This window comes from Phoenix dactylifera, chromosome 7 (assembly GCF_051530095.1).
Source record: "Phoenix dactylifera cultivar Ajwa chromosome 7, Ajwa_hap1_PhDact_Kaust_v1.1, whole genome shotgun sequence".
Classification (NCBI taxonomy): domain Eukaryota; kingdom Viridiplantae; phylum Streptophyta; class Magnoliopsida; order Arecales; family Arecaceae; genus Phoenix; species Phoenix dactylifera.
Genome location: NC_143196.1, coordinates 31,103,483 through 31,127,727, shown reverse-complemented (window position 1 = coordinate 31,127,727; position 24,245 = coordinate 31,103,483). Strand labels below are relative to the sequence as shown.

Genomic DNA, 24,245 nt, shown 5'->3' with positions numbered 1-24,245 from the left:
GCTTGTTCAACTAAAATCCATAATGCACAAATAATATTAAACAAGAGGCCATGAACATAGAAATTCTCTTTCTGCCATTATGTTTCAAGATTGAAAAAGACTAAAAAAAGAAAGAACACTCTGAAGGCAAGATGGTTCATAGCTGGGCTGTATAGACTCATACTAAACAAAAGCTTCTTAAAAATATCTAAGATGAAATTCTAGAAGGAAATTTGACATGAGGAACTTGAAATGCAATCAGCCTACACTTAATCCCAGCCTGAGGGAGCCGGTGGGGCAGCCTCCCAACCAGAGGGCACAACAGGAGGAACACCTTCCGTAGGCAGAGCTGGATCTGGAGCTGCAGCTGCATCCCATCCATCAGCAGGAACAGGAGCTGTTCATTAGACAGAAAGCGGAAAAAAAAGAGAGAGAAAGTTCTTAGAACAAATATGAACAGCTCAACGATGCAACCAACCATGTCCCCAGACAGCAAGGAAAATGATAGGAGATAATGCAACATGACTTTCACATGGCGCATGACCATCATACAGATTCAGCAATAAACCAGTACATTACCTGCATCTAATTACACGTCGAGTGGGGACAGCAAACAACAAAAACAATTCCATAAGGGGCTGCAACACTAAAATATTGCTCTGCAGAACAACTCTTATTTCATGACAGGAAAAAAAATGTTAAGGAGCTTTTACTCAGCCGCATTGTTGTTTCTGCTAGGCTTACTATATGGAACATAAAGGATCAATATCATCTCATGAAGTAGGCAACTCCATCTACAGTGAAACAAGGCTGTTCGTAGTGCTCTATGAAATAAAAAGCTCTTAATAAATCAGGAAGGCCACAAAGACCTGAAAGGGGCAGACATCAAACAAGGTGCATACTTACAACAGAATAAACAGAATGCTAAAATGGTCTCGCCGGAAATATGAAGGGTTAACGGTTTTTAAGAGCATTTGGAGCACGGCACACTTAATACTAGCAGGTATCAATTGTTTTAAGTTGGTGAACACAAATTTCAAGGTAGCTACAACCATTCTCCATATGCTGGACCACAAATTCATGCACAGGATAACCATAAAGCTCCATGAACGAGGAAAATCTGGGTAACAAGAATCATGCGAGGAGAAAGAACTGGTGAAATTAGAAGGATGAGAGATTTTGGAAATAGTCCTGACCTTGACTGGCAGGAACAGTGGCAGGTGCAGTTCCCATGTCAGGAACCCACTGTTCAGCAGTCCACTGATCATTGGGTACCACACTGGTGTAATCAGCAATTCCACCATGTTCAGGTGGCGCCAGAGCCTCTTCTTCCTGTTCCTTGGCTTCCTCAGGATCCCTGTAGAAAAATAGATCGACCTGTGCAGACCACCAAACTAACTAAGAAACTCAAAGATATAATCAGAGAAGCATATCTAACATCATCAAATTAGCAAACCAGAAAAAAGAGTAAATATCATATTTCGAGCAAACGGGGAACTATTTCAAATGAAAAGCTGGAGATTAGATAACCCAAGGAAATAATGGATCAACCATTTCTTGTTCTGTAAAAACAGAGCGCTGCTTACACTTCCAGACCCTGAAGAGATGCAGAAACTAAAGCTACTTCTAGCTATGCAAAAACCAAAAATGTACACAAAATGATAGGGAAAAGATGATTCCTGCAAATCATAAAAACCTCGATCTGTTTTTTCAGTGATTTGATATGACTATGTAGTTAGCTCTCGACATTTGTTACCAAAAGACTCATTTGAGAAAACTGGGACTAAAACAATGTATAGCCTATCGAAATGCTTCCCCTCCAGATGATTAATTGATAATGCTTCAAAGCGAAGAGAAAACAATTAGAAGCACATAAGTCAATAATCTCTTACCATCACTTCCCATTTGTGCCCAGGAGCAATAGTGCCACGCATCTGGAGAACCATCCTAGCCAACAACCAGAAGAGGCAGCCAATACTGGACTTCCCTTTGTTGTTTGCAGGAATTCCAATATCAACGTATCGCATTGGAGAATCAGTGTCACAAAAGGCAATGGTTGGAATATTTCCCAGAGCAGATTCCTTGATAGGCTGCAGGTAGTATGAATAGAAGGAATTAATAATCCATTTCCTTGGCCAGTAATAAAATCACACCTTTGTTACTGATAAATTCACCTGATGATCGGTTCTAGGATCAGTGAGGATGAGAAGCCGTGGCTCACTAAAGGATGTCTGAAGCTGATTGGTGAAGGTTCCAGGGGTGTGCCTCCCAGCAATAGCATGAGCACCTGTGTACTGAGCAAACTTCAAAACAGCTCTTTGACCATATGGCCTTGCAGATTGGACAATAATATCCTGAGGATTTTCAATCGCAACGATGACCCTAGCTGCTAGCTGAAGTTTCTCCCAAGTTTTACCAAGGTTGATGATAAAGATACCTGAAAAATTAAGACTACATGAGTTTCAGAAACCACTCGCTGATGTAGGAAGTCAAAAGGTGCAAATAGTTAAGAGAGAGAGATAGAACAAGACAGCAACTAATTATTATAACCACAGTACAATTATGAGTAGTAATTGAAAATACATATATATCAAATTTATAATAAAAAACACTACTTTTATATGGAACTCATCTAGATTTAAGAAGCCCAAAGCATAACAGTTGTGGAAGCAGCTCAGATCCACAAAGTTGCAGAAAGCTATACAAATCCAACCGACTGAACAACATTTAGCAATCTGGCCTCTTTTATCTTCTAGAAATAGATATGAATAGATATGGCTTGTTTTAGAAATGCACTGATAGTGTTTAGCTTTTCAAAGATTTAAGCAATGATACTGATGAAAGTATTGCCATAACCTAGGATAAAGGGTTACTGGTGTTAGCAAACCACACACCTACCATTCCAAAATCTCAATTCTTAAAGCAGTCCTACCAAAAACTGCCCTCAACTTCATGATAACAGGTACAGTGACCTTTGCAGTTGGCAGATCTGGCAACTTTAACACTGTTTTGGTGCTTAATTATAACACGACCCATCTAAAACCAAATTCACAAAAGCTTTATTCCAACTACTTGTAGTTGGTGGTATACATCCTTCCACATGATTCATTCCAATACATAGAGAGTTAAATGATTGTCCATTGTTACTGTAAAGATTTTATGGACAATCTTTCCTCAACTTCCATCAACGGCCCCTCCAATTATGCATATACTCTGTGGTCCGAAACATTGAATAACAATAAGACGTGTGGCAATCATTTCTAGCAGGTAGGAATAGTACTATTTTCTATCGTTAACTGCAGATTTTGCCCCAGGCCACCACAGGATTCTCATATATTCTGTGCTTATCTTATGTGCGATGACCTTATCAATCATCTGACGTCTTTGTCCATAAAACATGCGAATCATATTATTATCCAACAAAAATTCTCCTTGCATACATGAAAGTCGCCAAAAATTCTCCAGGAATACAGGAAAAGACCTATTTCTTTTCATCGAAGAAATTTTTTCAGGAGCTTACAGCAGTTCAACAAGATAATCATCCATTCTTGTATATGATAAAGTCATATTTCAACAGTTTGAAAATATATACAGAAAAATATGACAAAATAACAAATAACAGGAAGAACTACATGAAACATGTCATAGAAGAAAAACAACACGAATCACAAACGGAAAAAAATATACGATTTAACCCCACAAAATCACGGGTAGTCTGTCCCTACCCGAGAGAGGTTATCAGAAACTCTAAGCCAACAAAAATAAAAGAAAATAAGAGAAAGCGACATCAACAGTTATATCAAGGCACGGTAAGAAAATATCTAACACTTCGCGAGCCATGACTTACAAATTTCCGTTTATCTAGCAGAATCTGATCAAACAAGCGTCAGAATTTTTTTTTAAAAAAAAAGAAAGTAGGATTGAACTTAAGCAGCCCAAAAACACTAAAAGGCTTGCAGCTAACCAAACATTATAACCATTAACAAAATCGAAACTTTTGCTGAATTCTTTACTAACCTCATCCGTAAAACTTGAATATAACTTAAAATAACTGATAAACTTATTTATGAAGACTTCATCCTACAATCTTTTCTCATCGGAAGCAATAACGCCATAAACCTACAGATCTAGGAGATAGGAAACAGAATTCTAAGGTCTAGGGTTGGGGCCTGGATACCGTCGGATCTTCGCTTAAAGACGTAGCGCTCCATCTGGAAGTCGCAGTTCTTGGTGCCGAGATGGACTTCGGCGGCGAGCATCATCTGGATGTCCTGCTCCTTCTGAGAGAGCATCCGAGTCGTCGCCATGGCTGGAAGAGTCCCCTGGAGGCCGAGCTCGAGGGCTATGGTTTTGGAGTAGAGGGAGAAGGGGATCCCAGAAACCCTAGCCTCGCTTTTTATTATTATTATTATTTTTTTCAATCCACAGGCGACGATGGAGGAGCCGCGGGAGAAAGGAGGGAGGGGCTCTTATTCTGTGCTCTCAGAACCCTAGCGTCCGTAGTAAAATGACTGGAATGCCCCCTTGGAAGAACGGGCCAGGTTTGCTCGATGGATCGGTGAACCAGGCGGAGAAATTGGTTCGGGCCGGTTTGAGCGATTGGGTCAGACCGCTTTGAAGAAGATGTTTAAATTTGGAATAGTTTCTAACTAATTGATTCTTATTACGTCTTCTTATTTTCTTGTCTGAGCAAAATCTAGTATGGATTGGAATAGTATATTTGTATTTCTTAATTAGTGGACCATTCACTGCATCAATGAAGACTACATCAGCTTAAATTTAGTTTTACATTATTAACAAGGAAAAGAGAAATCACTCAGCCCATATTGCATAGAATTACTGTGTTTAGGACGAGCAAATTAGAAAACCAAACCAGTTACTTTGAACTCATCGATGCTTTTTATTTAGGCATTCGTCAATTGAGAATGAGAGTTAAATTGAAGATCCAATCGAGTTTCCAATCTTAACACTGACCGAACTCATTTTGAATTTTGAGTTTCCATATTGCCCTAGCCTAGACTTCCGAGACAAGCAACTAATTGGAAAGCCTTGATTTAGACACTCTGATTTACAGGCTCGTTTGGTTCGCGGGAAGCATTTTCCTTCCTAGGAATATGATTCCTGGGAAACAAATTCCTAGGAAGAGGATGCCTAGGAAAGTATTTTTCGCATGTTTGGTTGACCATGGGAAAGTGACAAATTTCCAAGGTGCTTATGTTTGGTTGGCCATCCACTTTCCTAGGAAAGTTATATATAATTCCTATTATGCCCTTAATAAAAATTAGATTTTTAATGCCTCTTCAATGCTTCTTTAATGCTGAAGGGACTTTTTGGGAAAAAGTAAAAATGGAGTGATTCCCGCCTCATGGAAAAGTAACTTTCCCATGTTTCTCATGGGAAAGACTTTCCCATGAAATGTAGGAATCACATTCCCATGGGAATATAACTTTCCCTTCTCTCTCCTTTGAAAACTCCAACCAAACAAGAGGCATCTCATTACTTTCCCGTTGACAACACTTTCCCCCCTTCTTTTCCCGCGAACCAAACGAGCCCTACATCTACAATTTCATGATTATATGATTCTGGGCAGAGCCAACATAAAGGTTTGCAAATTGAGGTCCAGTCAGCAAAGCAACCCAAAGACCAGTAAGCACATGATCCCGTCAACGATGAAGACGAACGCTCACACGCAAGGTTTAATTCCAATTATGAACTCTTAAAAGCTTTGAATCAGCCACTTTGTTTTCTGGTTTTTTTTTTTTTTTTTGGGCTCTTCGTGACGCAGCCAGTTTAAAAGAAGTCCGGGTTACAGCAGTTTGTGTACCACATTACACGCACATCGTGATGCCTTGTTTGTATTCATCTCGCATGCATTAGCAATTGTAGGAAACGCCACAACAGCATATCTTGCAAAGTAGGAGCCTGCGGGTTTCTGAGGCTCCAATATTTAATACGAGAGCAAAAAATCTCAGAAAAATAAGTCTCGAATTATCCCGATACTAGCGATGCACCAAATCAGATATAGTCTTTCATCGCCATGGCATACAACAAGGACGTGCATGAAAAAGGGAAGTCTCATAACCTGTTTGATGCATTGGGTCACAAGCAAGCAACATCCCTGCGGGCAGAAACAACACTTCCTGCATGCTCATCAAAATCCAACATACTAACATATCCTTGATCGCTCATATTGAGGATGATGGACTTGGCTTATATTCTGTTCAAAACAACATCTAAATTCTCCTATAAGCCAAAATTGCAGAGCAAAGCAACTGTACCATTACATCGGACAGGTCCTCGATATACCTGGATTCTGCATCGGCTTCAAGTGGCATTGAATCCTAACCATCTTTTCAACTTAGGATGGGGAAGATGCGGGTAACATGCTCAAACGGGATGCTGTCCACTGTGTTCTTCTTCAGCTCTGGGTGGTTGTACTCGTTGCGGGGGAGGACGATAAGCTGGGAGCGGCCATGACCCTTCTCGAGGGCCCAGCCACTGTTGGCCACCTGGTACTCCAGAAACTTGTCCAGGGAGAGACCTTCAATGTTGATGGCCTGCTCGGACAAGAAATGGCTTCTAAGAACAAGAACTTGAACAGACAGCAAAATGACACCTGAAATCATTTGTCTAGGCAGTTTTCTGTGCTTTAGCTTTCGGAGAAAAAGAAATATTTTCTACTGGCGTTAGGCATTGACTTCCAAATGAAACACTTTTCACGAATTAATTGCTCTCTCTAGGAGTGTGACAATGCGTTTATAATATTTGCATGTAGGATGAGTCAAATGAGTTCAAATTTTAACTGCCAACTCTAATTCACAAATCCATATCATTGCAACATGGTGATGAGATAAGTAGTTGGAGAACCAGGCGACAGGACAGATCACAGAGTCATGCCAGTGATTGCAAATCTAAGGGAGGAGAAAATGGAAGTTCTGATGTTTCCCAAGTTACTGGTTTCACCCCTAGTAATGGATGGAGGTATGGGCATGAAGAGTGGAAGGGTTTGTGTATGCTGAGTCTGGACAATGATCAGCAACCTGTAGTAGGATAGGCCCAAAGTCAAGGGTATATATGGTAAGTTACCCTGAGAACCATGTAGAATGCAACTAATTCTGCAACAACACATAATACATAGCAAGTTCTGCAGAGAAACTATTCAAGGATTAAGACACACAAGGATCATCAAAAAATTGTAATAATCTCTTAACTACACGCCAATATCACAAATCTGACAAAATTGGAAAAAGATTCAAAATGAAAGACTACAGTGGTGTCTAGCATATCATTAGCTCCAACAATGATTAATATTGATAAGCAGAGGATTAGCGGATAAAAGGACTAGAAAACCATCAATACTGAATTATTCTTAGGCCTTAGCGGAGCCAACTGAATCTAAAAGTTCACAATGATGCAGTCAGACATAAGCTGAGCTAGCCCTTAGCATTTTGAACATATATTCACTTTACCAAACAACAAACAAAAAGCAAAATTTAGGCCCTTTACTATTCTGCAGTAAATTTTGACCTACAACTCAGAGTATAGAAGCAATGCTCAACATCAGTTGCCTTGTTAGTATGCTTCTGCAAATCACATAGCATATGGAACAACAATCTATGCCCAAGCATAAAGTTATTAAAATTGGATCATCACAAGGTCTGCCGAACCGGTCCGTACCGGCCGGTACGGACCGGTCCGCCCTGAAATCCGATACCGGATCAGCGTGGAATCCGGTACCGACAGCTTATCGTTGGAGAATCGGTATGTAACCGGTACGGGATCAGCGTGGAATCTGGAACCGATAGCTTATCGGTACCGGGCCGGGCCGCCACCGGTCTGCCGACCGACACCAGTACGACGGATCTTGGTTCATCATTCACCAAACGCATTCAAGCCAAATATAGCAAAGAAAAAAGATGAAGAACAAAGCAATCTTACCTCTGCAAGTACAGGCCTGGGTACTTTCTGGTATGTTAAGGAAAGGACGTGAATTGCATAAGCTTGGATTGCTTGCTCGAAACCTGTGCCATATTTATTTAAGTCAAAATAACTTAACCATGATATAGATACACATGTGCGCGTGCACACTCCACACACGCATAGAGGAAGGAAAGGAGGGAGTAATTTTTCTATATGTTAGCAAAATGAGACAAAAGCTTAAGATGTGTTCTTGAGCTTGGTTAAAAAGATCCCGGCAGAAAGATGCCTGCTAGATCCTTCACCAACAAGCTAGAAAATCCAAAAGGAATATCTTTTCCCAGATCAACTTCCCCAATCCGGTAAAATATTGGCCCATGGCCAAATAACTAGCCAGTTTGCTCGATTGACAGCTTCATATGAAGTTTGGATTAGTTAAAAAAATTGTTAGTGAGCGAGTGTCTACAGGGATAAGCTCCCAAATATCACATGTTGTTCAAGCTTTCTGTCAGCCCATAAACATCAAGAAAAGGTGCTCTCCTATGATGACCTGTGCCAAAAGTTTCTGTTACAAAAATTGGGTGTACAGGATGGTTTTTATAAGCTTTCCATTTTAAGGATACAAAGCATTTACAAAGGAATATAAGGGTACATATTTCTTCAGAAGGCAGTTCGGATCATATCAAAGATATGAAGGATAGAATACATACATAAAAGTTCAGGAAAGTAGTTCAAGTTCTCTGAAGGATAACTACTCTGGAACTAGTTGAACTCTTAAAACCATATCTCAAGGGGCATTTCAAGAGAGTCGTTGAAATTTAAACGAAGCAGAATCTCCATAATATATGGTTTCAGGCAACTTAAAGATAGTTCCATTCATATTTGTTATTGATATATATGCCTGATTACCAGCTCACTATACAAAGTTCATTTGAGCTGAGACTCATAGTTATAAAGAATTAAGGGGGAAAGGACAAAAATAGGACAAATAACTAACTGAACACTAATTGAAAGTTGAAATTAATCATGTCTGAGAAGCAATAAACCCCACTCTTCAAAAGAAATGCATGCAAAAAAGAAAGAAAGAAAAGAAAGAAAGGAAAAAGTGAGAGGCGAGATGAGATATGCTGAACAACATTTTACTAGTAGCAAGCTTGTTAACATATGAGGATGGATCGGGAACATTTCGATCTCTTTACCTGGAACAACTTCAAGTACGCTGCGATTCTTCCCAGCTTCATCCCAAAATTGACGAAATCTTGCAGTCTGTAGTCATCAAAAGGATTTTAGATTAGCATCGTTCATTCTGAACATAAACAAAAATCAGAATTAGCACTGATACATACCTCTAGATAGTGAGAAAGAACAATCAGTGTCTTGAACTGCTCCTCCATTTGCTGTCCAGAGGCAGAAAGGAAAAGAAGAGAAGATTAGAATGATAAGATTTTTACTTCCAATAATCATCAAAAGTCTGAAAGCACAGTAATCGTGAGGAGTGAACAATTGGATCTCAAAGTGGAGTTATTTAGCGGTAAACTAATCTAGGTAATGTAACATGGACCACTGAATATCAAACAAGAATAGAGGGCTAAACCCAGCCAAAACTTGTCCATCAAGCTATCTGCAATAGAAGATATCTAACCTCAAGCAACAATGTCAGCTACAAAGGTGGGGTGCTAAAGATCTGAGGGATTACCAAATAAAATTAACCATTTGATTGTAAAGGAATACATCTTTTCCATTCTCTAATTAGGATTTACCATTATCAAAGTACTTGTCACTAGAATGATGCGTGTATATCCAAAAACTTCATATGTGCATGCACAACCTCATTAGCATCATTCATTTCTTTTTGCATGAAACTCTCATGCACAGATTTCATTTTCAAGAATACTGTTAATTATGACTGACAAGAGCTCACCTTTCTCCAGACAGGTTCATGCAATAGGGATATATACACAGATGCACTGCCAAAAAAAGGGGTTACATACCACTTGTTCAGGAATCAGGAAGAGACAAAGGTTAAAATCTGGTGCTGGCATTGCCATGAGAGCCTGTTAAAAGATGAAAAGGTAAATGATGATATTGCCATGAGATGTGGCAAAGCATGGAATAGAACTTGTTCAAAATTAATTAATATCCTGCTTCCATATGTTAATTTTGGAGTTAACCAAACCTTGATCAAAATCCGAACTACAATTGGAATGCTCATCCGTTCGGGCTCAAACTACAAAAGAAAATAATGTCAGTAGAGGAAAATTATTTTTATATTTACAAGCACATATTCGATAGATAAGGAAATGGGTATAAATAACCTGATAAAGCCGAAGGAGGCAAAGATTTGCATCCAAACTGTATGTTTGAGATGAAACCTGCAACGTGAAGCAATCAAGGAAAAACTTGTAAACATGTACAAGGAATCCTAATGCAAAATTAAAAAGAAAGAAAAATGAAAGAAAGAAATGAAAAAGTGCAACATATAAGCAGCAAGCTTAGTCAGAATTCACAATTGGTTCAGATTCCGGATTCTAAAATTAGGGAAACATAATATACAAGTAACTCTAGCTCAAGTTTAACAGAAAGAATTGTTAAAAAACTCTATTATTTGAAATTGGAAATATAAGAGACGTCATAAATCCTTTCTATTAAATAATATCTTTAACCAAGGGAAAGGGTGGCTTGCTAGCTGAATGCATGCTTATAAACTAAACGCCTGCAATGATGAGCATGACAGTAGGTGCACATCATAAACAAGCAAGAAAGAAAATATATATGAGTGTGGTTTAGGTCTTCAATGAAGTGGAAAGCCAGGCTCAAAGTGGCTGTCCAATAGTTTTAAAGCATACCCCTTTCATATGTGATGGAAAACACATATCTCAAAATCCACCATGCATAGCAAGCAGGCCGAAAGTGAAATTAAGTTTCCACTTTGCAGCAGATGATCGCATCCAAAATATATACCTGACTATTTAAATCTGATGAAGTTAGCCCCTTATTCCTCTTTACAAATATTAAACCTTCTTCCAAATTAGGAGAGGCAGAAAAGACCCATATGTGCTTTCATAAACCATAGTGCATGAATGAGGTCAATGAATAAAGTGCTTCATGGCATTGATGGCTAACATTCAGTAAAAACAAACTTAAATACTATCAAATCTCACAACAATTGTGAAGCAAGACATCTGACTTTGACTACTGTGAGGTTGGTTTTATTAAACAAACAAGATGGTATCAGAAATTCAATATATTGTTGCAGAAAACAGCAACATTTTGCCTAAAAGAAAGTTACAGAATCAACTTAAAGTCTAGACTTTGTGGAATCATGTTGAATGTAATATTCAGCAAATTAAGAATTCCAAACAACATATTTCACAGGCTATCAAGTTGCTCCATCTGAGAAAAGGCATGAAACAATATGTTCTTGAATCTAGAAGAGATTCATGCTGCTTCAAAATCATTAGCAAAATACACATTTGGGCAGGAACAGATAAATGGATCGACATTTAATCATAAAAAGGCCTGATATGGCCTAAATTCATGGTAACGATTTATAGAAACTTGCAAGTTAAGGAGGGTCAATTTGGCATTGCTAGGTGAGCAATACTGGAAATTTGGTTGCTTGGACAACTCAAGGCTTATCATTGCTATCAAACGCTAGGTATTGGGCAAATGAGCACAAAGAAATTTAACTATTTTGCCAGGATTAAAGCTCCAGAACAGTCTGCAACCATAGAGAAGCCTATGCCATAGTTGCCAGGTCTATGGAGACAAAACTTCCAATTCTATTTGATAGTTCATGGAGCCAGCCTCCTAATCAGGCATCCTAAGTTCAGCTTAAAGGTCTCTAAAGAGAGTGAAACGCCCAATCCACCTTGAGCTTTCCCTGATTGGTACAATGTGTTTCTAATGTAATGAGGACATGAAACATTGTTGGAGGTTTCACCAAGCCAAATGCCAAGCTAGAGAAAACTATTTAACAACAGAAATTCATATAATTGGTTTTCTATAAATATTATTTTCATATAATCACTGTAATGAAGATCCTTCACTGAAGAAACTTGAAGCCGATCGACCAGCAATCACGCAAATGAATAAGGCTATCATCTTCGCAATTAAATAAATAAAAATAGCGAAATTTGAAATCCAAAAGCTTAAAAGATCCGATTGTAACAGCATCACTCCAAAGAACATTTCCCGGCAATCAATATAGCAAAGTAAAACAAAACTAAAAATCCATATTTCTTCAAACAAACTACAGAGTTCAACATTTCCCCGATAAACGCTCGATATTGGGTAGGAGATCAAGAGATTAATTAAGAGAAGCTCACCTGCTCATTGACGTAGTTCTCGAGATCGGTGAGGATGTCGGGGTTGTAGGGGTTCACGGCGACGAGCTGCTCCACCGTGTACGAGACCTGCTGCTGCTGGGATTCTCGTTCTCTCACCATCTCTCGATCGAAACCCTAGATCAAAAACCCTAAAAGCCCTAGACGAGAGAGAGATCTGGGGCGAGACCGGAGAACTGGGGGAAGAATTGAAGAAACCCTAACCCTGACCCTGATCTTGCAAGAGACCGGTGCCTCGACGAGCAAGGGGATATATACCCGAGTGGACCGCAGATCAGATGATCCTGGCCGTTGGATTTATGGGTCCCATTCTATGGCAGTCTCATTTCCGAGGGACTACTGATCGAAAAGCCTGGATTGACTGCCAGAAGGAGTGGATGTCCCACGTGCAACCGAAATCCATGCAGGGACCTGATCCGCGCCGTTCGTCGTGTCGATAGAAACAATCGCATCCATCTATTCGTGGCGTCGCACAAGGTGGAGTCGTTCAAGATCCATTAGCCTGGCGATGGCGAGGCCCTTTAGCCTAGAGGAAGTTCAAGACAACAACATGAAAACCTTAATTCATACTAACTTGATCCAGTATTAGGTCAAGACCTCCTAATCCATATCTAGCCATAGGTCATTTCGAGTCACCTCTTTAATTCTAAAACTTATTTATTTTGCAAGATTTAATCTCTAATAAATCTAACTTAATGCAGCAAATACAATCCTTACCGTTCTTATTAGCTAATTTTTAAAATAATTAAGCAACTAGTATTATAAAAAAAAATCGGCCACTCTGAAATTTTCATTCAAGACCATGACTCAAACCGACCTAAATAATTTTAATCTGAATAGAGGGGAACTCTCATATGCTTTGGAATAATTTAAACTCATGCTCGATCTTAACTAAAATTTCTTGATAATAGGTTGGGTCAGGCCGAGTTTCCAAGCCATGTTAGTTTTTATCGCCTCTACTTTAAATTCCCTACCCTGCCCCAAACTAGAGAGAGAGAATACTCGGGTGATGTTTAAAGAATTTTCAATATCACAATTCAAAAATTAATCACACAAACAAAACTTCAAAATTCAAGACTCCTAATTTATAGTCAAAAGCTAGGGTGTCAAATGCAGCACGTAAAAAGGTTTAGGGATACAACATTCCCAACTGGTCAGATTGCAGCAACAAAACTCTCTTTTCCACAATCCGATTTCCTATTTTTCTTTGAACTTAGGCATTGGTTTTGCAATCCAACTGCAGCACAAGATGGGCGAGAGGTGGAGCAGCGGTGACGTGAAGAAGAAAAGTGTCCATGAACATCAAGAAAGAGACTGGATCAAGAAATCTGCAAATTGGTTGGGCATGCACTTGGTCTCGCCAAAACTCTCTGACCCCTTCACCATCTATATTGGCTTGACCAACAGAACCAATTCAAGTAAGAATTCATTGACATTTAGAGCATTGAATATAATTTTAGGGCTATAGATATATCAGCATGCATGATTCAAATGATTATTCAATCTACATAATAATATCTAAGCTACATTTGAGAGTAGAACAAGACAGAGAGACTAAAAGTCGTTTAACCCAACAAGTTATTGGAGTGCTCTAAGTTGGACAGTTTTGAATGCACAAGTTTTTGCCTTTCAAGAATAGGTCACTCTATTATATATAGTTGAGTAATTTATTTTCAAAAAGTAAAGAATAATAGTATTGCCATCCCATCTCAATAATCTAGTTAGCAACCATGAGCAAGCACCACGTTGATTAAAATTGATGAAATTAGAGCAATGGAGATCATATGACTCTTGCTAGATTGATAAAAGGTCGATCATGATAAATTTCACTAAATGAAGGTATAGACCGAAGGAGAAGAGTTTAGACATGAGCAGGCTGAAAGTTTAGAATCTGGCCATAATCAACCATGATACATTGAAATAGATTAAGATGACCGAAGCAATCTCAAGATAATCTCAAATATAGAACTGTGTCTTAGACCAAAAAGATATAATTATCGGCCTAACAATTGTAAAGCAACCATGCTAATGAACGTATATAGTAGGGGGATAATTGGTGACAGTTACAAGAACTACTAAAAGTGGAGGCCAGACGTAGGAGCAACCGTCAAAGTAAGCAGTTATTATTTATTAAAAATAAATAAGTGAAAATTGTGCTTTGGAAGAAACCCTTCGACAATCAATTCAATATGTCTTTTATCTTAGTTTTACTCTACTAGTAGCTTTTACCCTAAGAATAGATGTAACTTAGATTTTTTCAATAGCCCAATGCTACACTCCTATCACAACCTAGTGCTATTTTTTTTGTTGTAGCCCAACGTTATAATCCTTATCCATATTCAAGACGATGGTACGGTGATGATGAAAGACCTTGGAGATTAAGATACTTGGATCCATACTGCTCTCTATCGTCCATTCAATTGCTATTATCATTCTGTCGGCGGATCAAATGCCAGTAACATGCCTGCACACTACAACCTCGTTAAGATTGTAACTCGATGTCATTCTCCAACGATCAACTAAGTTTATTGGAATCTCAAAGTTTTCTGGTACTCGTCTGCATGGGACGGAAAAGCCGGCCAACAAATAGTAATAAGTTATTTTGCTTCCAGGTCTCGAAGGCTTTGTCCCTAGTTCGAACTCATGTACATGAACCGATTACTCATATATCTGGAAAAGTTTTTCAAAGAAATCTTTCCCATGATTCCTAAACTCTCCCTGTCATCCAAGCAAGAGAAAAATGAGCACTTATTGGGGCTCCAACTCTCTCTCTCTCCATGGTCACCCCCCTTATCCCTGAAATGCAGCCAGCCACCTTTCGCCATGAACCAATACCTAGAAACTTATCACGCTTGATAAAATGGGAGTTGGATGGAAGGGGCACGGAAGGCAGTGACATGATTGTTGGACGACGATTGTTCTCGTTGGCCATCCTTCGTAGTCCTATTTTAGGCCTATACATCCGAAGTATAAAGATTTAGCTAACAAAATATATATAATATAAGAATCTCTTACCATCTGCGACAAATATGTGACAGAGGAATTAGAAAATAAAGGGATCAATATAAGAAAGAGATTGATATGCATGAGGAAAAATAAAACTAGAATAGTTGTTTTCTCAATTCTTAATTGAATCATTGGTATTTTTCCCTCCTGTGTGTAACAAAGTATGGAAAGGATATTCTTTATACCATTGGAGGTGTTGCGGGAGGGGAAGGAGCCTTGAATTTAGTCCCACATCGGCTAGTAGCGGGAAGGTTCTGTGCCTTAAATGGGGGTTGGAAAACCTTTCCTCTCGAGGCGCTTTTTGAAGGGCAAAATCGTGAGGGCAGTGGTCTCCCCCCGTCTGCGCTGGACGCGCGGGCCGGAGCGCCCAAAGCGGACAATACCTCGGGAGGAACGCAGTCCTTTTTCTCTGCTAGCTTAATGTGGGCTAGGCTGTTGTGTGAGGCTCCGGCAGAATGCCGTCTCCGCAACAGATGGCGCGCCAGGTAGGGGCGCCTCCTCCGACCGTTGACTACCCCTCAGGACTGTGGAGGCTCAATAACCTTCCTGCTGGGGGGGCTATGTTGCGGGAGGGGGAGGGGCCTTGAATTTAGTCCCACATCGGCTAATAGTGGGAAGGTTCTGTGTCTTAAATGGGGTTGGAAAACCTTTCCTCTCGAGGCGCCTTTTGAAGGGCAAAACCGTGAGGGCAGTGGTCTCCCCCTGTCTGCGCTGGACGCGCGGGCCGGAGCGCCCAAAGCGGACAATACCTCGGGAGGAACGCAGTCCTCTTTCTCTGCTAGCTTAATGTGGGCTAGACTGTTGTGTGAGGCTCCGGCAGAATGCCGTCCCCGCAACAGAGGTTCTGTGCCTTAAATGGGGGTTGGAAAACCTTTCCTCTCGAGACGCCTTTTGAAGGGCAAAACCGTGAGGGCAGTGGTCTCCCCCCGTCTGCGCTGGACGCGCGGGCCGGAGCGCCCAAAGGGCAGTGGTCTCCCTCTGTCTGCGCTGGACGCGCGGGCCGGAGCGCCCAAAGCGGACAATACCTCGGGAGGAACGCAGTCCTCTTTCTCTGCTAGCTTAATGTGGGCTAGGCTGTTGTGTGAGGCTCCGGCAGAATGCCGTCCCTGCAACAGGAGGAATAGATTTATTAAACAAAAAAAAGAAAAAGAAAAAAAAGGATCTTTTCACATTTAGCTAGAGACGCGAGCAGGAGATAAGTGATGATTATGTTAGATTTTGAGGTGTTCTGAATTTTTTTTTTTTTTTTTTTTGGTAAAGATGAGATCGCCCTTACTTTTTTATGCGTTAATTAAATAGATAGAGTAGAAAAAGATAATTAGAGGGATTAAATTTCTTCAATCCTATAGTATAATATTGATCAACCAAAATATTGAAGCAACATCACACGATGTGACCTTGCTTACAAGAGTCTAAATCTTGATCTCATCCTCTCTTTGGTGATTGGTAGAAGCCTACCCAAGATCTTCTTCCTCGAAAGAAATTATTGGATTTTCTTTTGCCATGGCCTTATTTCTTCACTCGGAGAAATTCTACATGTATAAATTATTAAAAAATACGTAAAAAATCATAAAATAATAAATACTTATTTGATTCATTTCATTATATCTCAAAATTAAATAGACATAATTGATGAAGTGAAAGCATATATATTACTAAATCTTTGCTGAGAGAATAGCATACAAAAGCCAGATGGTAACTGCACTTCATGATTCACACATCATAAACAACTGGAAGGAGGTAGGAATAATGTGTTGTGTGCTAAATATGTAATTTCTCAATAAAATCTTTATAAAAGTAAGGATAGAAAGAGACATCGGGAAAGAGAGATTTAACTAACCATTTGGCTAGCTGGTAGAATAAAGGATGAGACTTGTAAGCAAACATAAGCATCTCATGTCATCGACATGACGGAAACCGGCGTCAAAAAATTTTGATTGATGTATGCAGATGAATGTAAATTAAGAAGTAATCCTAATTGGCATTAGCATAAGAAAATATCCTACAAAATACGCATATCCAATGTTCTAAGAGCATCTTTTTCTGCCTCTTCGCATAAACTAGGCTAAAAGTCATACGGGCAAGGGTTCTATGTTGTATAACAAAAATATATTTCCATTACAAGCTGAAAACATAATACATAGAGCATTAAAATTACAAGGGCTGTCACATCTTGTACCTAATATTTCGACCAAAAAAATGAAGACTTCATTGCTCACCTAACATGCAACTTCTTATATCTATATCACTACAACAAGGGCAACATAATCTAATTGCATCCTACAAAGCTCTTATCCACAGCGAATATAAACAAATAGATTTGACCAAGCCCCTTGCATGTGCATCTTCCTCAAAAGGTCGTCTGATTGGCCTGATTTAGTCACACCGTCGTCGCTGTTTAGCTCTGGTATGCATGAATAGCACCTTTAGATTTTGGCAATATTCTCAAAACCGGGCCGGAAGGCGACTTGGTGCCCTAGCCAATACATTAATTCACCGGCCAGACCGGTTTGATCGACAAATTCAACCGGTAACGTTAACATGACAACATACTGATGTCATAAATATTTTTGTTTTTCTAAAATTTAGGAAAATATAAAAAATCAGAAAAATAAAGAAAAATTTTCATATATATATATATATATATTTGATTCAAAACTTTACTTGCACCAAGCATTGGCCGACGAAGTGGCAGCAACTGTCGCCTTTTCCTTGGCAACACTGTCACACGATACCCTAATTCTGATCCGCTTAAAGTTGAACCCTACAATTTTGATCCTGATCCTTGTCTCAGCTCGATCTCCAATGGAATTTCTTCCTCATTGTCAAACCCACCGTCTCTCTTGGCTCTGACTCGTGCTTAGCACCGTCGCTTTGAGAAAGATGGCATTCTCGGTGCTGTAGATAAAGATCAGGAACGACTCAGCCCCAATCTCCACTCCATTAGAGTAGGCAGAGATGGCGATGTCATTGTAGAGAACGATGACATTCTGGTCAGGTTCCGGATGGAGACGGCAAAATCGAGGCGAGAGGTGATGTTGAGGGTGGAGAGGTAGAAGGAGTCAATGGAGATGCTAGGTTGCTAAGGGTGGTAGAGGACGTAGAAGATGCCGACGACATTGGCAGCAAGGAAGGCGATGGCAATTAGGAAGAGGATCAATCGAGGCAATAAGTGCAACAGCACCCGTCGTGATAGGGGAGTGGAGCGTTGAAGAAATGAACCAGGGTTAAAAAATTGGATTTTGGAAGAGCATGCAAGACACTAATTTGCATATTAAAGCATAAAAGTAATGTTATCATGGGAAATCAGTGCAATTCATGTGATTTGTTTCTGATGAATGTTTTGTGCTTACAGGATGTATTTACTCTGAATTGGTTTAATAAATCCAGTATACCAAAAAATAAAAAATTTTGTAAGGGCATAATCCATTTTGTTCATTGATATGATATGTTTTAAGCTGATGGCAATATGTTTAACCTATCTCCCTCGACCAATACACGATCCACATTCGAACAATTACTTTAAGCAAACCATCTTGGATCTATTAGCTCATCGACAAGGCAAAAGCAAACACTAATCTCCATACAAGAAGCGTATTAGTTTTTCTCATAAACCTATGTCAACACGAATATCCTAGTTCATCAAGCCATATAAACTAACAAAACCGCCCATAGATTTCCCCTCCTCCAACCTAATACCTCGCCAACTTGCAGTAAATAAATCACTCTATTTGGTAAATCCGAGGCAATGTGGGCCATCAAAAACCTTGTCCTTCACATCTCAAACCACCTTCTTGGCTTGCATTAGACTTCGTTTTTTTGGTTAGGACTTGCATAAAGGCTTCAAAATGACCCCTTCATATCGATAACCTAAATGCGCAAATTAGAAAATAATAAAATAATGTCCGTTTTCTGGAACGAGCAAAGCACATGACTTGTCACGTGGAGCCACGTCATTTTAGCCGGTTCTGCAGGCGCAACACAAGCAACTTGATATTTTTCAGCATATGACATACGTACCATAGAATCACATGGTAAAATTTTTCTTTCATTTATCGCGCGAGACAAAGAAAGGTGTTGGGTTATAGATATCATATCTCACCTACATGAACAACCACAGCTCACCAGATCTGGATGGTCCCGGGCTTTTAATGGCTCATCATTCTTCAAGAGTCACAATATTAGCTAAACCCTATTGGATAAACATCTACATCGGCACGCTGGCTCGATTGTTTGGATGCCTACAGAGTATGAGATCTACTTGCTGCAAGTTGCACCAACAAAGAACAGCTGAAGCTTGCCTATCCCCTCTATATCAAGTTGCATATTATTTCAGCAATGTCGCATGAAGACATACAGTATTCTAAAGTTTTGGAGCTTTCAAAATGATGCTAGAGTGATTTTTACATGCATGAACCATCTTTACTTTGGTCGATCTTAGAGGTAACGGGCATGACTATCCCTCTGGTGAGATGGATGGTGCTCAAGGATGGCTATAAGTTTCCCTCCTCAATCTCTGTCATGCATGGCCCATGGATAAGGATGGATTTTGAGGGCATGTGGCTATTGTAAGAAATTGGTTACTTTATACGTAGTAGAAATTAAAGAGAGGGGGAGCCCCGGTTGGGTCAGTGGGGTACATCAGTTGGTGGATTTTTCGCGAGTGCTTCTGACGCTTAGGCAGCCGAATAATTGCAAGCCTTTACGTGCAATTCCAGGAACGTGGCGGGACCCCGCGGGCCACCTTGGGTTAGGTAGGGGCCTCGCGTCTCGCTGGATCAGTTCCAAGCGGTGTCGAGGGCGGTCCCACCTCACCCTTACCTATTATTTTTTTATTATTTTTTTTTAATGCATCTACGGCTCAAACACTATGAATTTGGTAGCAAAATCAGAAAATAAAACACAATGTAATAGCCCTGAAACCGACTCACTGTCCATCCAAACAAAACCACCAAAATAATAGGCCGCATATATAGAAGACCATGCAGTCGGCTGTCTCGTTGTTATTTTTGAATACGTGTGAAGTCTGATAGAAAGAGTTGCACTCTTTCATCAATTTACGAATCTTCTGGATCAACGGTCGATCCTCATCAGTACTTCTATGTTTTCAGATTCACTCCACTATTATGGCAGAATCGTCCTTAAAAATAATAGGATCTGCAGCCTTCCCGATTGAAAGTCCCCAGTTGCTCTTGTTTTGTTCTGGCTCTATTGTTAATGCGGGACACCAGAAATAATCTATTAACGTTAAAAGGAGTCCGTCCATTTGTTTGGATGGCAAGCTTGAGGTCAACCGTGTTGATGGTTTCTTATGGAAGTAAAATATAACAAAAAGTAAGAAGAAGAGATTCTTTGTTAGTTGTTACTTCGCGAGACTTTTGTGTCCTACTGTGATGGAGAAGTGTAATTGTTTACAGAGGGGGCGGCATGGTGTTTCAAGTTTCAATGTGCAAGGGATGGAGAAATTGAAGGTAGCTTATCAAGATATAAGTAAACAGGGTGACGATCTTAGATAATAAGATTGCATAGGAGGTTGTCTTTTTTAAGCACTTATTAGGTGCATTATTTGAATGTTTTGATAAATAATTGATGAACACATTCCAAGGCGACAAAATATAGCAAAAAAAAATAGTTGTTTTAGTCCATTTAAACTATCAATTATTGGAGAGATGACCGATTGGAAGGCGACACATTAATCATCCAAAAAATTCGTGGACTAAAAATTATCAAATTTGAATAAATCACTTTATACTACCAACCATAATTTGGTGTGCAAATCAAGAGATTAAAGTTGGACAAAATTATACCACTAGTTTTATTTCAATGAGCCAACTTATCATTTTCCTTTTTTTTCCTTCTATTTAAAGTCAGAAAGCTACATACCATCTTACATTCCAGATCGAAAAACTTTTTTCCATCTTTAAGAACGAATCTTATATAAAGGACCTAGGATATAACTGAAAAGAACAATTAGTGAGCACATTATTTGTATCTTTATTTTGATATAGAACATTACACATCGCTGCGGAATTATCATTTTTGCCCCCTCTAGTTAGCCTCTAAAAGTTCATCATCTAAATAACTTAACTGTTAGTAATTAGTCTAATGTAACAAAAGGATACTAGTATTTTTTGAAACAAAAAAAATCTAGATAGCCATTATCCATTGGATGGAAAATAAATACAATACAATACAACTTTCTTGTATATTTACAACTAGAGTCATTAACATTAATTTTTGCACCTAACATGATGCTTATAGCAGTGGCTAATCCCTCAACCAACCATAACCATTTATGAATGGAACTTGAGGAGGCAGACATTGTACCTCAAAACTAATTTTCTATTTTCATAAATATCAGCGTAGATGTCACATAATCGACCCAGAAATGCTAAACAAATGTCCATTCTCTAAGAAAAAATAATTTATGGCTACAATTTTTTATTTTATCTCCATCTTTAATATTTGTGCCAATCCCATCAGGCTACATTGTAGATGGAATATTTTAAGACCCTGCGTGCTCTGCGAGTCTCTGCCAGCGAATGCAGCGAAAGAGCGGCCGGAGCACGTGATCGCCGTGCTTTGAGAATCGTGGGCCCCCCGGATCCGCCAACGGATTTTATCGGATTGGCCCGCCGGAACCTGGAGTCCGCGCCTGCGTGCGCGCCAGCTCAGCACGAGGTCACCCCGGCCGTGCGGACCGGATCCGGGTCGAAACCCTGCGGATCCGAAACTCGTAGGGACGCATCGGATTCGGGCGAGGCGATTATCCCGCGAGCGGCGATTCCTCGGCGCTGGCACTCGTCGGGTTTGGAGTTTGATTACGTCGGTGGTGGTCCCACGGGAGAAGCGGACGGTCAGGCGTGTTCCGGTGGGTTGGATCATGGATGGGTCCTTGTCGGTTGAAAGTTCCAGATGCTGGAGCGAGAGCAGAGCCGTCCATCTCGGCAGGATGCGTCACACCAGAGCACTGGTGAGGGCTCGGTTCACGGGAGGTCTCGCGTTGGAACGTTCTGCACGCCAAGGATAGTCCAAGTGCCAAAATGCCAAATCCCTCTTTTCGAAAATGAAAAAGTTTTTTTTTTATAAAAAAAGTTTCAAAATAAATCCAAAATCAATCTGAAAAAGAAAAAATAAAAAACCTAAAAAAGCCCTAAAAATACTCTTGAAGTTTCCAAGGATTCACATTTCTGAGCTTGCATCAAGGATGAAACATATGACAATCATGCATTCATCTTGGCGTGCATTGAGTATTGACACGTCACTCATGTGGTATATCAGTATCGAATCGATATTTATATAGTACGATTTATACCATTTAATTTGGACTGATATGGTGTACCAGACTTTCTAATTTATAACTACCATGTATTGATAAATATATTGTATAGATCTAATTACAGTACTTAGATCTTCTATCTAAAAGGTTTTTTTTTTAAAAAAAAAACTTGATGGGGTGGCTTATAAAATGATAACTATTGTGATATGAATTTTTCATCGACATGGAAATGATTAGACTAATGGAATGATATTTTATCAATTTTATGGTTCATGCAGGTCAAAAAAAAAAGTATGCCTTACTAATTATTTTCACAGGACATGTTTGAAAGATCATCCATCCTGTTGCTGGAAATTGGAGTGACTAGTGGCTGAGAAGAAGGAGCTCCGGCGAGAGTTGGCGAGTGGTGGTCCGTCGGCGGACGGCGTCCTCCGGGAGACCTATAAAAAGCTGGTGGCCAGGATTTTCGGCGTCGGCCCTCCGATGCTTAAGTCAAAGGGGGCTAATGTGTAGAAGAAGAGGAAGTATCTTTTTGAGTTTCAGAGTCCAGCCCCGCTCTAAGAGGGAGGGATTTTCCTTTTATAGAGGGGTACAGGATTACCTGTGATGTGATGGGGCGAACGGGTTACCGTCATGATTGAACATGTCGTGTAAATTAATGCACGATCGTGTGAATTAATGCATTGCCGTGGTAGATCAGGCCGAAGCTAGTGAGTCGTTGTGGCTAACCGAACGTAGCTGAGTGGGTCAATTGTTTGCCGTGGAGGGCTTGAGATCCGTAGATAGCATGCGCATTGATTGTTGAGTGAGCTGGAGATCAACGGGGGTCATGCGCATTGATTGTTGAGTGAACCGGAGATTTGCGGAGGCCATGTGCATTAAATGTTGCAGGGCATGGTCCCCGGTTGAGCACTCGAGCTGCAAAAGGATGTGACCGTAGCATGTGGATAGTGAGGTCAGGCTTCCAAGATCAAGGATGCTGAGGTTGAATATCTAAGTCGGACGCCTTGAGGTCGAATATCTAGGTCGGATGCCTTGAGGTCGGGCGCCTTCAGATCAGGCGCCTTCAGGTCGGGCGCCTTCAATCATGTGCTGGCAATGCGCTCACGGGGCGATTTATTTTTTCCCCAACACATCCAACTTTGGCTGAACATCCATTACATTATAACTAATTAATATCAATAAATGCTAAAACCAAGTATAACTACAAGGTGGTTGGTTACAATATTGATGTGTCATTGTTGAAGTATAGATCGGCATATGTATCAACTATCTCGAGATACTTATCTTGTACACGGTGACATTGCTCGAAAGTCAAAAGTTCATTACGTTATCTAATATGTATCCATTTAATATCTATTCATAAGTGATTTATCAATCAATGCTGAATTTAATGATATAATAGCGATCGGTTATACAATTAATGTGCTATTAATATTGTTGATGAGTATGCGAGAAGCATGTGTTTTGTAGTGTAAAATGACCATCTCAAGTATCAGGAACGTTATGGCAAACCAAATTTAATAACTTGAATCTTCTATTTAATAAAACAAATCAAATTTCATCACTGTTTATATTTTTGTTTACTCAACTGTTCATGCTGACAGTTGCTAACTTAGCTAGTAGTCACCTAGCTCTCCAGGAGAAAATTTTTGGTCTCAGTTACAAAGTGATTAAAAAAAAAATATTGCTCTGAAAAAATCTATAACAGATTAATG

At 39.8% G+C, this 24,245-nt stretch overlaps 2 protein-coding genes across 2 annotated transcripts; both read right to left on the bottom strand.

The window, feature by feature from the left end:
- Positions 1-36: 36 nt before the first annotated feature.
- LOC103702376 (small ribosomal subunit protein uS2-like) lies at positions 37-4,475 on the bottom strand. Its single transcript, XM_008784788.6, has 5 exons — positions 4,157-4,475; positions 2,154-2,416; positions 1,872-2,069; positions 1,176-1,356; positions 37-376 (listed from the first exon to the last, which is right to left on the bottom strand). The coding sequence occupies exons 1-5, from the start codon at positions 4,284-4,286 to the stop codon at positions 249-251; spliced, it is 900 nt and encodes a 299-aa protein (XP_008783010.4). The 5' UTR covers positions 4,287-4,475; the 3' UTR covers positions 37-248.
- Positions 4,476-6,035: 1,560 nt separating this feature from the next.
- On the bottom strand, positions 6,036-12,496 carry EIF3K (eukaryotic translation initiation factor 3K). Its single transcript, XM_008784866.6, has 8 exons — positions 12,225-12,496; positions 10,212-10,268; positions 10,073-10,123; positions 9,888-9,950; positions 9,243-9,293; positions 9,096-9,162; positions 7,918-8,000; positions 6,036-6,536 (listed from the first exon to the last, which is right to left on the bottom strand). The coding sequence occupies exons 1-8, from the start codon at positions 12,342-12,344 to the stop codon at positions 6,333-6,335; spliced, it is 696 nt and encodes a 231-aa protein (XP_008783088.4). The 5' UTR covers positions 12,345-12,496; the 3' UTR covers positions 6,036-6,332.
- Positions 12,497-24,245: the final 11,749 nt, after the last annotated feature.

Excerpts from the sequence above, each read along its gene's own strand:
- EIF3K (XM_008784866.6), bottom strand. The coding sequence starts at position 12,344 with ATGGTGAGAGAACGAGAATCCCAGCAGCAGCAGGTCTCGTACACGGTG. Across the intron at positions 9,294-9,887 it reads TCCTGATTCCTGAACAAGTG|CAAATGGAGGAGCAGTTCAA; the intron begins GTATGTAACCCC and ends GCCTCTGGACAG. Across the intron at positions 9,163-9,242 it reads TTCTTTCTCACTATCTAGAG|ACTGCAAGATTTCGTCAATT; the intron begins GTATGTATCAGT and ends TGATGACTACAG.
- LOC103702376 (XM_008784788.6), bottom strand. The coding sequence starts at position 4,286 with ATGGCGACGACTCGGATGCTCTCTCAGAAGGAGCAGGACATCCAGATG. Across the intron at positions 1,357-1,871 it reads GGCACAAATGGGAAGTGATG|GTCGATCTATTTTTCTACAG; the intron begins GTAAGAGATTAT and ends TGGTCTGCACAG. Across the intron at positions 377-1,175 it reads CACTGTTCCTGCCAGTCAAG|CTCCTGTTCCTGCTGATGGA; the intron begins GTCAGGACTATT and ends TCTAATGAACAG.